The 15159-nt window shown below is 33.7% G+C and overlaps 1 protein-coding gene across 1 annotated transcript; it reads right to left on the bottom strand.

Annotated features, from left to right (window-relative positions):
• Positions 1-1562: 1562 nt before the first annotated feature.
• LOC111376143 lies at positions 1563-13374 on the bottom strand. The gene is made up of 11 exons (XM_022999085.1): positions 13037-13374; positions 11816-12951; positions 10703-11116; positions 10356-10579; positions 9541-9624; positions 9272-9403; positions 8864-9050; positions 2610-2752; positions 1998-2172; positions 1823-1915; positions 1563-1702 (listed from the first exon to the last, which is right to left on the bottom strand). The coding sequence occupies exons 1-11, from the start codon at positions 13138-13140 to the stop codon at positions 1563-1565; spliced, it is 2832 nt and encodes a 943-aa protein (XP_022854853.1). The 5' UTR covers positions 13141-13374.
• Between the last annotated feature and the right edge of the window lie 1785 nt (positions 13375-15159).

The raw sequence follows: 15159 nt of genomic DNA, 5'->3' as shown, positions 1-15159 counted from the left end.
TAGATTCACATGTCACAATGCAGATCACGGAACAATCACAAGAAAAACAAAACCGCACCCACACAGGCACCAATACCCACAACAGTAAACACATACAGACACATAAAGAGGGGCAAGGAGAAGGGGGCTTACAGTTGCGGTAAAAACTGACGTGAACCATGGCTGAAAGCTACGTCGGCCGGAAGAAGAACGAGAAATAGAGATAAGACGATGATCCATTATATACGTAAACCCTAAAACCTTTTTCTAATTGGATAATTTGCTACTACAATCCCCAAGCTTTATCCACCTTTGCAAATTTATCCTGAAAGTTTGTTTCTTGACATTCTTATCCTCAACTTTCTATGAATTAAAGGGCAATCATGCTTGTATAATTGATGTGTGTGGGACATTTTTAAAATTAATTAATTAACTAATCCATAATTTAGAATTTTCTAATTGTTACCATTTGTTTGTTACTTATTGGTATATCACGCTCTCAATCATGATAACAATTCGATCAAATCAAAATAATAAATAAATTAAATTAATCAACTGGTTTATGTTAAGCCCTATTTGAATCTCGTTAAAATGAGATTTTAATGAGGCTTCTCATTATACAACAACAAAATAATTGTTAAAAAATTGAGGTGCACAGAACTACTATCGGATACTTTAATTTTGACAGAACATGCTGAAACCCATTTTGGACCAAAATGCCATCATTATTCAAAATCAATTTACAGGTAACCCTCCCAAATGCAATCAACATAAACATGGTAGATGAACCACGCTTGAGGTATCGGAGAAGGGATTAGTAGCAACCCTGAAAGAGTGAATTGGAAAAGTGAAAGTTTGTACTTGCCATCATGTCCCCAAAAGTTGACGACAAAATGTGTTTTTCTCACTCAATCAACTCACATGGTAGAAAATGAAAATTGGCCAATTCTAATTTTAATGTCTCAAACAATCGCTAAATGTCCCAGATTGACGTCTAACAATATTTGATGTATGGGATGAGTTATGTGGTATAATAAGACATTTAAGGGGGTGTATTCAATTGAAACTTTTATAGACTTTTTAAGGTGGGTGACTTTCACGGATTTTGTGAACTTTTAAGTGATTTATATGGATTTGGTAAGAATTAGTAAAAGTTTTTTCTAGATTTGTGGAGACTTTTATTAGAGGCTTTTAAATACTTTTGAAGATTTTTTATTTTTTTTAAAGAAAATGTTAAACATATATAATGTAATATGTTTAACAACTTATATATTCAAATCGTCTACAACTCATATAATTGAAAATGTAAAGTAATAAATCATATTTTTCATGTCAATTTCTTTTCCAAAAAAAAAAAAATTTTGTTTTCGCTACACATAGAATACTTTTTCATCTTATATCAAGTTGATTTAACAAATAATAAAAATATTAAAAAATAGTATTTTAGTAATGATCAATAAAAAAAAAAATATCAAACATTTCCATCATTCCATATGTCCGCTGCTAGAGAAGCCCTCCATGCATTAGCATTCTCTCTTTTTTGTTCTTGACTCTCAAAAAATGGTTCAAAGTCTTCCCCCTCATTAATCGGAAAAAGATGAAGAATCTTTATTATCAAGTTCAATTGGAAATTCATCGGAACGACATTCTTTCGGAAGAAAATTGTGTAATCCTACACAAGCTAATACGAGTTCCGCTTGTGTACGATATGGAAATGGAGGAGCTGTTTTGAAAATTGTGAATCTTGATTTAAATATACCAAATATCCTCTCAACTATGTTCCTTAAGGGAGCATGACGAAGATTAAACAACTCTTTTATATTTTCAGGGTCACGACCTTAACCAGCAAAATCTTGAAGATGATAACGGACACCTCGAAAATGAGTTAAAAATTGACGTCGATTTGGAAATCCACAGTCTCCCAAAAAATATTTACCTGAATATAAAATACTTGTGAAGTTAACAAGTAATTATGAAACAATAAGATAAAATAAAAAAATAAAATAATAAAGCCGTACCTTGTGGCGCTTTAAGTCCATTTCTCCTTGTTAAAGCATCACTCAACAATTTAGAATCATGTGCTGATCCCTTCCATCCACTAATCACGTATATAAATTCCAAATCAAAGTTACAAGCGGCTAAAACATTCTGAGAAATTGTTCCATGACGATTTCTATAACTGCTTGTATCAGTCTAGTTACCATTGCTGAAATATGAGTACTATCAATAGCTCCAATACAATTCTAAAAATAATTAAACCAAGTGAGTGGAATATTAATCTAGACTAATAGAAAACCAACTTAAGTGCTCGCTAGGATCATGGCTTAGCAACAAGAAGCAAATAGAGCAAGCAAGCAACACCAAACAGATTATTTTTCCAATCCAGAAATTTTTAGATAATTGCGTTGATCTATCATACTTCACAATTGAGCAAGAATTAATCACATGGCCTGAAATAGTTTTATAAGAATTCAAGTCAATAATAATGCTCATAAATCTTGAAACTGAGCTACAGAACTTAACAACCAAATACAACTCCAACAAACAAATCCCTCTACCCCACGCAGCTCTACACTCACACACGGTCATGTCAAAGATGAAATTTCCGTTTAGTAATTTAAAATTGCAACCAAAATTGCTCTACCATTTTCAGAAATGGGATGTATACATCCCAAGATGAATTCCAACCTATCCAGAAATCCATGGACACCAAAATTTGGATCTTCTTGTGCCTCAAAATTGTTAAAGAATACCTGCCTATTGCCTATTGTGTCTATTGCAATAAAATTTCAGCAAATTGACAATAAAAAGGTGGAATTGAAATAAATTTAGATTTGAGAACACAAAATCTCAGAGTAGTTCATGCAGAGCTCCAAAATCTCCCCAGACAGTAAAGCTAAAATCTTGAAAATGTTATAGTATCATATAAAGATAAGATCTTCGTGAAATTATCAAATCCAACTACTAAAATCAGATTCAATTCCATCCCAACAACACCCTCAAACCCAAAAATAAAAATAAAACTTGGGAAAATCTCTAATTTCCATAATATTTATTCAATTCATTTTGCTCCTAGAATCTATCCCAACACCACCCTCAAACGTTATATTTATTCAGTTAATCTTTTTCAACTTTGCAATTTTGGATATGGGTTTATCCATAAATCAAACAAAAAAACTCATAGAGGGAGAGATAGAGATGTACCTTGTTAATAAAGAAAAACATTCAATTATTACCTGATTGAAGGAGATGGAAGAGAAAACCCTAGAAGAAAAAAGAAAATGCCGGCTCTATAAGAAATCTCCCGATGGATGAGAGATTTTCTTTTGAGAATTCTATTTATGTTTTCTACCAAAAAGTCTTTGAAAGTTTAATAAATTATAAATTCTCCGAAAGTCTTTCTCAATTGAATACCCCAAAACTTGTAGAAACTCCTAAAAAGTTTCAATTAAATACCTCGTGACTTATAGAGACTTTTTAGAAGTCTCTATTGAATACACCCAGACTTTTAGAGATTTTTTAAAAGTCTCAATTGAATACACCGAAACTTTTTAAATCTCCAAAAGTCTTTTATAAGTCCTAATTAAATACACCCCCTGAATTCTTGGTTAGTGTGAAATTCATTCATTCATCAATTTGTTAGGAGATATGGAATTAGTGTTGATTTCATTCTTGAATTAGTTTTCTTCATGATTTTGAACTATTAATTTACAGAATCATATCAAGCAACTCTATGAGCTTGTTTAGTATAGCTATTAATCCAATTAAAATCAATTTTTTGATCGTTATTTCACTATTCCAACCGTCATTTTTAAATTCTTCTCTCATACTTAGGACCCAATTTATCTTTAACGGTCAGAAAATTAATTATCAAAATCTCTACCAAACAAGCACTATATTTCGCAGGGACTTAAAAGTATTAATGCTCAAGTCTATGGAAGTCATCGTTAGAGGTGCTAATATGGAATGCTAGTCGACCGACTAGTTAGGAAGATGAACCAACACCACTCGTTAGAGCTATTTAATCTACTCATTTCAATTTGAGGGGTAAGTTTGGCCCGTCCAACAAAATTTTATTGAATTCAGATCGGATTGAATCGTGGCTCGTTACTGTATTAGGACAACTTTTCCAAATTGAACCAAACTTCTTTAGAAAAATTTAAAAATAAATGTGAGTTTTTTAAATATAAAATATGGGGATCCAATTGGCCTATACTTTCGAAACATAAATTTTCTACCTTAAATTTTGAAAATGTTGTCTTAAATTGTGCTCTGATGCCTTAATTAATTTAAAGGCAAGTTGAAATAGACCGGATCCTACCAATCCAATAAGACGGGACAATTGCATGGTTTAGAATAATGCTATTTAGTATCACTAACGTTATAACACCAATATAGGTGGTGCTATGTAATAGATTCAAAGAAAGATGGAATCAAGTGATTCATTTAATTGTACTTTTCATTTAATGTAATATGAGTGCTACCTAAACTGATATTTTAACACCAGTATTTTTAAGATGAGTGTACTGTTGACCTTAAAAAATGTGCGAACAGAATCTCGACCTCATCCCTTCCACGTAGATATCACATGTACACAGAACATTCTGTTAGAATGCAAAGGCCACGATCGAGAAAAATTTCAGATGACCGTTTGCATTCCAAGAGTCAAGTAAATGGCTGGACAAAAGAAAAAGAGAATGCAAGAAAGGGAGGGGAGATTTGGCTAGGGTTAAAATAAATGTACCTCTATTGTAAACTGAATCACACACACACACATAAGTGGAAATGGAGGCCAACAAATATCTTGTTTAATTAAATATGTCTAATCCAATGAAATAGTCAATGACAAGTCAGCATATATGGAACATCATCTATCATGCACATGCCACGTAATTTATGGATATAACAATAGTCCCTCATGTTTGAGTCGTACTTTTATGTGCGGGTCGGACTTCGAAATACAAGTTGTCAAGTAGGCGAGGTCTTTCAAATTGCCTTAAAAATATGAGTAGCTCCAATAAATGACGACTTATGTATTATCTTGAAAATATACATCGATTCTAAATAGGCTAAGACGTACAAATTACCTCAGGATTGCTTCAATACATGAGGACTTATGAATTATCTCGAAAATATCTTTACTAGCTTGAATAAGCGAGGGATTGCAGACTGCCTCGAAAGGTGTTGCATATAATTTGTCAAAATTTTGACAGCATCTCCTTTATAATATAGACTAAATCAACCTGTAATACAGCATAATATTTCTACTACACATATATAAAATAGATTAGAATCCATTTGCCCTTCAAATTACTTATAACCATAAAGTGAATACTGATAATCACATTTCTTGAAGATATAATATATAGAGAGTCTATCATGTATCATAGTAGGTTATATATTTGCATAATCAATGGTGCGTTTCATTGCCAATATTTTCTATAGAAAATGTGTTTTTTCATTTAAATTTCTACTTTTGTGTTGTTTGATTTACATTTTTTCCGTGAATTTTTTTCTACTTTTGGCCATGTGATCATATTTTCCTCAAAATCAAGGAAAATATTTTCTTTAGGTGGATTAGAATTTTATTTTCCAGGGAATCCACTACCTCTCTCTCTCTCTCTCTCTCTCTCTCTCTCATCTATCACTTTTCTTTCATCTACCCACCAATAAAAATGAACAAGTATTATATTTTCTAAGTTTAAAATTAAATCAATCAAATGCATTTAATTAATAATTTTTATACAAAATAAGTTCTAGGTAGCAGCAGTGTTATAGTGAAGCAAGTAATATGATGTCGATAATAAAATAAAAATGAAGATAACGTGGCATACGTATTTGCAGTGACGAAAATAGTGTCATTTTTCATGATGTGCTAGCAGTGTATGACATATGTACTTTACAGCAATAATATAATGCATGTACTAGCAGCAATATGTAATGATACTAAAATACTACTATCAAAATAGTTTCCCAAGACCATGTACGGATATTCATATAATGCGTGGACTTTTGGATAAGGACGATGTTCTAAAGATAAGTAGCTGCGATGAAGCTGATGTAGATATGAGATTCTTGATATAAGCTGCTGAGGCGATGCTCTAAATGTCTAAGTCGTAGAAGCGATTATCTGGATATAAGTAGTTATGATAAGCTGACATTCTTACATGGAGATGACACATCCATGTCAAGGGCTTCTTTCATGGTGTTTGGTCTAGAGTTGGAAGGTTTTAACTTCTAAGGTAGCAATGTGTGCCTCCTTATGGAAGGCATCACACTTGTCCTATGTCGAGGCTAATTTACTTCCTTGCAAGGGAGTGACTCCTCCATGCAAGGGCTTCTTCCATGATGTTTGATTCAACAATGGAAGGCCTCGTCTTCTAGGTATTAAGGTGGACCCACTACACTCCTTACAAAGCGGTACATAATATAAGCTCTCTGAAGATAAGTAGATATGACATGGCTAAAGTAGAAGCAAAACTTTGAAAGATAGGCAATTGTAATGGAGTCGATGCAGAGGCATGATGAGTTTTTTGTCGTAGTCTCGCATGATGAGCACCTCAAAGATCGAAAAATAAACACCGGGCTAGTGGCTCGTCTCGAACTATCAAAGACTTATAAGCTAGCCTCGACATGATAAGTTCTTATAGATGTGCTCGACGATGGAGAGAATCTCGAAGTGGAAGCATAAATACAATCATCTCTCATGACGAGACATCTCAAAGTGAGGAATAAATATCTTGTATAGCGAGCCATCTTAAAGAGTGAGGAATAAATTTCTCGAAAAGCTAAGATAAGCATCTACGAGCTAAGAAATAAACATCCCGTGAGTAGCTTTCAAACTATCGGAGTCTTATAAACCAGCTTCGAAATGACAAGGTCTTATAACTAGGTTCGACGATAGTGAGATGTGAGAAATAAACATCTTGTGAAGTCAGAAATAAGCATCTGGAAAGGAGGGGAATAAACATCCCACAAGTAGCTCTAAAACTATTGGAGTCTTATAAACTAGCCTAACGATGAGGCCTTATAGTTAGTCTCGACGATAATGAGAGCGAGGAAGAAGCATCTTCGAAGCAGGGAATAAACATCCCACAAATAGTTTTCGAATTATCAGCGTCTTATAAATTAGTCTCGAAATGACGAGGTCTTATAGTTAGGTTCGATGATAGTGAGAGATGAGGATTAAACATATCGTGGAGCCAGGAATAAGCATCTGGTGAAGCGGGAAATAAACATCTATCTAATAGCTCTTGAACTATCGAAGTCTTATAAGCGATTTCGAATAGACAAGGTCTTATAGCTAGGCTCGACGGTAGTGAAAGGTAAGGAATAAACATCTCATGAAGAGAGGAATAAGCATCTGGTGAAGCGGGGAATAAACATCTTATTAGGCAATGAATAAAAATCTCATGTAACGAGGCACCTTGAAGAGTAAGGAATAAACATCTCGCGTGACGAGACATTTTAGAGATGAGGTCAGGAAATGCTCTTTTTGCAAGAGCAAACACGTCTGGTGATTTATCTCTTCATTTTCTAAGGAACGAGAATTTCAATATACCGCCTATTTCTTTATTCAAGGAAAGAGGGTGCCGTCTATTCTTTTATTCAAAGGAACAAGGACTTCAACATGCAATTTTTGATAATAAGATATCAACAAATTAGGGTTCGCCTTCAGTAAATAAGAAAACCATAAGCTCAGCTCGTCTTCAATAATGTGAGGTCCTACAAACTGGCCTCGAACATGCAGTGTAGTGCTAGTATTTGAATTATTTAACCTTTCAAAATTCATTTCTATGTGAATAAATAATTTCATTCAGAAAAATAGGCGATGTTCTCTAAAATATCACTAGTATCTCAGTATCATTAAATATTACTACTGTAAAGTACATAGCACACACTGCTAGCATGTCAAGAGATGTGACACTATTTTCATCATAGTAAATACATATGCCGCGTTATCTTCATTTTCATTTTATTGTCGATATCATATTACTTGCTTCACTATAGCACTACTACTACACTAAGTTGTGCAAGCATATGACCTGCTATAATATATGATAGGCTCTCTGTATATTGTATCTTGGAGAAATGTGATATGCCACTATTTGCTTTATAGTTATGAGTAATGTGAGGGGCAAATGGATTTCACTTTATTTTATATATGTGTGGTGGAGATATTATGGTGTATTACATGTTGGTTTAGTCTATGTTACAGAGGAGATGCTGTTGAAATTTTAACAAATTATATTTTGAGGCAATCTGTAAGTCCTCGCTTATCGAGGCTCGCATGGATGTTTTCGAGACAGTTCATAAATCATCATGTATTGAATCAGTTTATGTTCTCGAGGTAATTCGTAAGTTCTCGACTATTTAGGATCGATTATATTCTCAAGGTAGTTCGTCAGCTGTCATTTATCGAAACTACTCATATTTTTTAAGCAATCTGTAAGACCTTGCATACTTGACAACTTGTATTTCGAGATTCGACCTGCACATGAATGTACGACTTAGACTTGGAAGACTATTTTTACACCTATATATTACGTGGCATTCACGTGACGGAGAGGGTCCCATATATGCCAATGTGGTATTGACATTCAATTGATTGGCCTATTTAATTTGGTAATTGTATTTTGAGTTTGGACTCGGCCCACTAACTCAACTCGACCCATTATCCAACTTGGTCCATTATCATTTTCCTATATATATATGTGTGTGTGTGTGTGTGTGTGAACTCATTCACTAAAGGTGCATTCATCCTAATCCTAGCCATATCCTCCTATTTCTTGCACACTATATTTCGTCCGTGCCTTGGACTTGATCGTTGAAGTGTAAACTATCGTTGAACCCTTTTCTCGATTGGTGGTTTATGCCTCCTAACGGAGTGTTCCAATGTGCAGATGATCCTTCGTTGGAGGGAACGAGGTTGGGATTTTGTTTGCATATTTTTTGAGGTCAACGTATACTATTCCAAATTTCCAATCATCCCTTCCCTCCAACGCAATAGAAAGAAATGTTACTACAGAGAATATTATTGCAAATATTGAATGCTGTATATTTGTTGTATTCTATTAACATTACATCATATGAAATGAGTAAATAGAATAATAATAAAATTAGTAAAAAAGTGTTGCAAAATTAGCAAAATTTAGATGACTACAAGAGATTAACATGGGAAGAGCAAATATGAGGGTTCTATGCATATTTTCCTATCTGTAATACTAATCTTGTCTAACTTGTTATGGCACCACATCAATTGGTCTCTTGTTATTTTTGACATGTTTATAACCCTAGAAGCTAATTTCATATCTAGTTGAGCAAAATAAAAAAGAACTTCATTTGAATCATCTTCTGGGCATTGTTGAAACTTTTTGAGTATACAACGCTCGCCTCTTACAATGTCCTTGAGCTTCCTCTCCTTCTGCATTTCAACAATCAGTATATTAAGCCCTCGTTTGGTATGAGTTAAAACAAGATTTTAATTTAAGTCAAAATTAATATTTAATTTTAATCACACATTTTATGGAATCACAACTTTTCAATAATATATTTCATTAAATTTGAATCATCTTCTGGGCATTGTTGAAACTTTTTGAGTATACAACGCTCGCCTCTTACAATGTCCTTGAGCTTCCTCTCCTTCTGCATTTCAACAATCAGTGTATTAAGCCCTCGTTTGGTATGAGTTAAAACAAGATTTTAATTTAAGTCAAAATTAATATTTAATTTTAATCACACATTTTATGGAATCACAACTTTTCAATAATATATTTCATTAATTTTTTTTATCAAAATCTACTAAAATAAAATCAAATAGCGGCTAAATGATCTATTTTTTATCTAGAGCTTATGTTTGTAAAAATTTTAAAGAATTTAATGGTTTAAATAATTTTTTAATTATCAGCATATTTGGATATATTACATTATCATTTATAATCGCTTGTTTTGTTTCAGTTAAAAAAGTTAATTCCAATAATTTATTAACCTTAGCCAAACAGCTTTACTTCTTTTCAAAAAGTACTTATACTTTTGTTTTTTTTTATTTTTTATTTTTGGATTATTGGAGAAAAAATAACGAGGTGTGACAATGAAAAGCATGCTGGGGGGACCCTTCTCTCTCATGCTTATAAGCATGAAATCAGCCACTTCAAACATCCTAAAAAATGAATAAAATATAGATAGTTCCTTTTACTCATAAATTTGACACATTTATTAAACATTGGATTGACTTAAATTAAAGGTCACAATTATTTATTAAATAAATGTGTAAAATTTATGAGTAGGAGAAACGGTTCTAGATAAAATAAAGACAATGATAATTAGACTCGTTAAAGACTCGTAACAAAATTAGAAAGCAAGCTACCTTGACCAACCTTTTGAAGAATTTTTCTGATCTCTATCAACAGCTGCAGGTCTTCAGGATCATGAAGCTCAGGTGTTCGCTTTGTTTCAATGTTGCAATCTTTGTCTGCTTCAACAAATTGCCAAAATATTCTTATGGATTCTCCCACAATTTCCACTAGCATGTCACTAGTGACAAAATTTTCTTCTGTATGTTTCTTCTTTCTTGCCTTGCATTTGTCTTTAAGTCTGTCCTCTGCCAGAAAATTATCGTGTACTAGATCATATTTACTAGCTATATCATGATAGAAAGTCCAGCTAACTTACCAAGCATGCCTCTTAGTAACATGGAAAGATAAATTGGGTAGAGAAGTCTCACCTCTAATGACTGGAACTTGAAGAAGGTTACGAAAAGCACATCGGCTGTTACTATAGTGGTGAACTCTTGGCCCTTGAAAAGGTTCGTCTTCGATAAATCTTTGCAAAAGAACTTGAAACTGCTGAAATTCACCAGCAACCTCATTGTAGTGACGGATTCCATGGGGATCAGAATCCCATAGACCTAACGCTTTCACGTACTGCCAGTGTAAGAATTCCCAGGTAAGGCACATTTGTCCAACATACACAACTTCAAGATCACTGTGCAGTTCTCTGATGAACTTCTTCATTGGATCATTATCATGGCTTTCATGTTTGGAAAACCAAAGGTTTTGCGAGAAAATGGATTTGAGAGTTGAACCTGAAAATTTTACTTTAGAAACTGATTGAAGTGGATCCTTTAGCTGCAGAAAACCTGTGCAGGAAATTGCATGATTGGTATAAAACTCCGGCAAATTTGGTATGCAGAACTAGACATAACGACCGAATCATTTTGAAACGTGCTTTCTTCCTTAATCTGTTTAGTTGAGCATATGAATCATATCCTTCAGATTCTTTTATTCTTCCGAGGTTAAGCGAGTTAGTTATATGAAAATTCAAGAAGTAAACGAAAATTCTAAAGAAACTTGGATGGGCCGGAGCATTTGGCCTTAAACTATACAGTAATGCCAGCACAAGAGAGATTAATTTCATCGATGTCACGGGCTGGGTTGTCTGGGATCACACTACTTTAGCAACCACCGTTTGTTGTTCTGTCTTTGGCTCATTCCTATAATATGTCTACCAATGCATGTTCACGTTTTTGCTGTTCTCGGAGCCCAACTAACAAGATTTCATGGGTCCTCTCTAGAAAATCTAATTATTAATCACAACTTGCTTTCATATCAGTGTATTAATATCTTTTAACCAGTAAAACATGATTTATAATAATGAAAGATTATCTTATTGCACCAGATAAAAATAAAGAAACAAACAATTATGTTAATCTATGGTAGAAGTAGTGTCTTAGACAGTACTATTCTTGGGCTGGACAGAATTATGGAAATCATGGTATAGAACATGTTTGGTGTCATAAAGTGGACTGAATTAAAGAAAAATTGAGGAGAGGCTGGACCTGTTGCATACTTCTTCTGGTAATTCAAGATATCGAATTTCCTCATTCTCACGCTATAGCAATTGGAAAATTTGTGAAGCTCATCGATGCAATCTTCATGCACGAGTTTTTCGTCGATTTTCCATGGTTTCAAGTCCTTCAGTTTTGGGGACTCGGATTCTTCGAAAATGGTGGGAAGACCAGTGGCTTTCACCTTTGTGAGTTCCATTTTCAACTGTTCAATCAATTCTTGATGTTCCCACAATGATTCCAGTCTGTTGCTTGATGAATCTTTCGACTCGTGATCATCTGAATTATCTGGTCTTTTAAACCCTTCATCATCAGCTTTTCCATTTTCTGTCTTGTCTAAATCTTCATTGAAATCATTCTCAGACAAAAATTCAAGGTTTGATATTCCTGGATCCTGGAAATTATCCTCTTTCAATGTCCTCTGTTCTTCCTTTATATCACTCTCTTCATTATCAAGAACCTCTGTCCCATGATTTTCTCCCGCAAAATCTCCATCTGACAAGAACCCATCAGCTGCACTACTCACAACTGAACGCATAAGCCCAAAACTCGCCGACTCTGAATCAGAATCAGGATTAGAATCTGTAAACATTGAAATGTCATCTGAATGGAATTGACAATCATCGAGAAAATCTTGAATCTTTCCCTCTGCTTTAGCTGGTTCATTTTTCTCGCATTCCTCTCTGTCACCTATAACATTATTCCAATCGTCTTTCACTTCATCTTGAACACCAACTTTCCCCGAAATCTCATCCAAAAAAACCTCATCAACAACAGTCTCAGAACTCTCAGGGGAATCTCCATTTCTATATATTTCATCTTCTTTAGTGCGAGAAGTCCCGGGTTGATCAATGAAGCTGCCAAAACAATTCCCGGATATAAACTCATGGTTATTAGAATTCCCAAATGGGATTGCTTCTAAATCAAATAATTTTTCTTTTTCTTTATTGCATCTAATAAATTCTTCAAACGTCGGAAACTTAAATTTCAAAAAGAATTCAGGTTTCTCTTCCTCAACATAATTCTCAACACCTCTAAATTCAGAAACTTTTTTCTCTGCTTCATGAGATATTGTTACCCTCTGATTCCTTTCTGCAGAAATAACCTCTGTTTCTTTCCTTTCAAGCCTGTGACCAGGAAAACATTCTGTTAGTAAATTTATAATATATAAAAATTTGGTGATAAAAAACAACCAATTCGAAACGTTCAAACCTGGAAAAATATGTGGAGATGAAACTGAAGAATTGAAGAAAATGAAGGAAAACAGAGAACAAAGAAACCAGTTTCTGGTAAATGAATTGAAAAACAGAACCCATATTTTACAAAATTGAAATGAAAAAATCCATCAATTTAATCAGCCTAAAAAGAATCGGTCGGAAACAAGAAATAGTGGGAATTTATGTCTTCTTTGAATTTTTTGAAAGCGGATTGGATTGTGCACCTGTAAACAAAACGAACTAATGTGATTTTTGCTTAAAATTCTGATTCAGAAGAAGTTGAAATCCGACCTAATTTGAGAAATTCAAAGGGGGATGAAATTAAAAAGCAAGAATTTTGTGGAGATAGTTACCTTTCAGCGACTAGTTCTCAGCTAATTTTAATGCTTGCTTAGAGCCTCGGAATTCTCAGTTTCAGTTAGAAGATCCATGCAAGTGTATAAAAACGAGTCAAACTTTACTATTTCACTGAAAATTTACTTTTTAACCGCGAGAGAGAGAGGAGAGAGAGAGAGAGAGAGAGAGAGAGAGAGATTGGAAGTTTACGTTTTTGGTGAGTGCTGATTATGACATTATGACGAAATTTTACGTCAAATTGACAATTATTGATCTTGAGAATTTTGGGCAGGCAGAAAAAATAAATATTACAGCATTTCTTTCAAGTTCGTCTCTTTTAATCCTGACAAGAGATCGGAATATCACTTTCCTAATTTAAGAATGAAGCTTGGTGTACAGCTCCTTACAAATGAGGCCCACATGCATTTTTTATGAATAACCTAATCGTCTTACATGACATGCATGTGACGATTAGTGATTTGATACACGTAATAATAAAAAACTACCACAATTTAATACATCAAATTACAAACTGTCATGTAAAATGCTACGTAGAGCGACTTCCGCAGTAAGCAACTATAAATAGTATTATTCACCCTTCAACATTTGAGGGGGGGGGGGGTTTACCCGTAATTTAAAGCTAGTTTTTCAGCCTTAGGGGTAATTATTATTATTATTATTATTATTATTATTTTTAAACGAGAACCATTTGAACCAAAATACAACTAAATCGAATTGGCCACTTTGAGTTTGTTATCGATTCAATTCGAGTCGAGCCTGGTTATTGAAATTGGAATCTATAATCAGTTATATTTAAAACATGTGCTTTACTGCAATTTTGTAATTTACATTTTTTTTTATTCTTGTTATTGTAGAACGAGAACATGAATGGACTGGTTTGATCAAGTTATGTCCTACCATTGTACATGGGACCAAAAGATTGCAAGTCTTGAATTTATGTTTGAGAACTCCGATTCTTGAAAGATTTAAGAGTCTTTTCCAAAAGTAAATTAATTGGAAAACAAATTAATTTTTGCATCTAGTAATTTTGAATACCTCAACTTACAAATTCTCTTCATTTATCGAAATGTCATGTGACTAACATATAAGTATTGGGATAGATGCCCAATAGTATTTAAACATAACTGTAATTTATGATCTTTTATTTTATCTATTAGTAAATATTGCATATTAGTTTTGATTTCATTGTTCATTGCATAATTGAATAAGCAATTAAGGGTCAACGATCATATTATGATCATGTGAGTTATGTGCTTGCAGAGAGAAGTACAGAAGATGTTCATGTTTTGTCCTGGATCGACTAATAAAGTTTTGACACTCCATTGCAATGGGAGTGAAGAGCTAAGCCTTGTTGAGAACAGAGACATGCCGATAGAGACATGCCGATAGTGTGAGGGGGAGTTGCCTATCGAAGTTGAAAATCATTAATTTACTCCAAATGCAGACTTGAGAGTAAAAGCAACCAAGGATGTCATCTAGCTCAGAAATTTACTTGTGGATATGGAAGTGCTACATGTATCAACGTTGCCGAAATTATTCCTACTATATAAAAGGGAGAATGTGAAGTTACTGTAGAAATTAACAGTGAATTATTCCATTTTATCTTACTGTAGCTTTTTTTTTTTCGTGAGCAAAAACGACGTTGTTTTCTATTCAACTATTTCCCTGACATGCTACAGTGACTTTTTCCTTGTTCGTCAATTCACGTATATCTTTTTTTTTATCTCTTCTCCATTTTTACACGTTATTTGGTTCTCCATT

This window comes from Olea europaea, unplaced genomic scaffold (genome assembly GCF_002742605.1).
Source record: "Olea europaea var. sylvestris unplaced genomic scaffold, O_europaea_v1 scaffold1459, whole genome shotgun sequence".
Taxonomy (NCBI): domain Eukaryota; kingdom Viridiplantae; phylum Streptophyta; class Magnoliopsida; order Lamiales; family Oleaceae; genus Olea; species Olea europaea.
The sequence above is the reverse complement of the archived record's forward strand: the minus strand, read 5'-3'. Positions and strand labels throughout refer to the sequence as shown.

What these genes read in the sequence shown, in the direction of transcription:
- LOC111376143 (XM_022999085.1), bottom strand. Translation starts at nt 13,140, where the DNA reads ATGGGTTCTGTTTTTCAATTCATTTACCAGAAACTGGTTTCTTTGTTC. An exon ending in TCTGCACATTGGAACACTCC is followed by an intron (nt 2,753 to 8,863) that starts GTTAGGAGGCAT and finishes TTATTGCAATAG; the next exon opens with ACACAATAGGCAATAGGCAG. An exon ending in AAAATGGTAGAGCAATTTTG is followed by an intron (nt 2,173 to 2,609) that starts GTTGCAATTTTA and finishes AATGGTAACTAG; the next exon opens with ACTGATACAAGCAGTTATAG.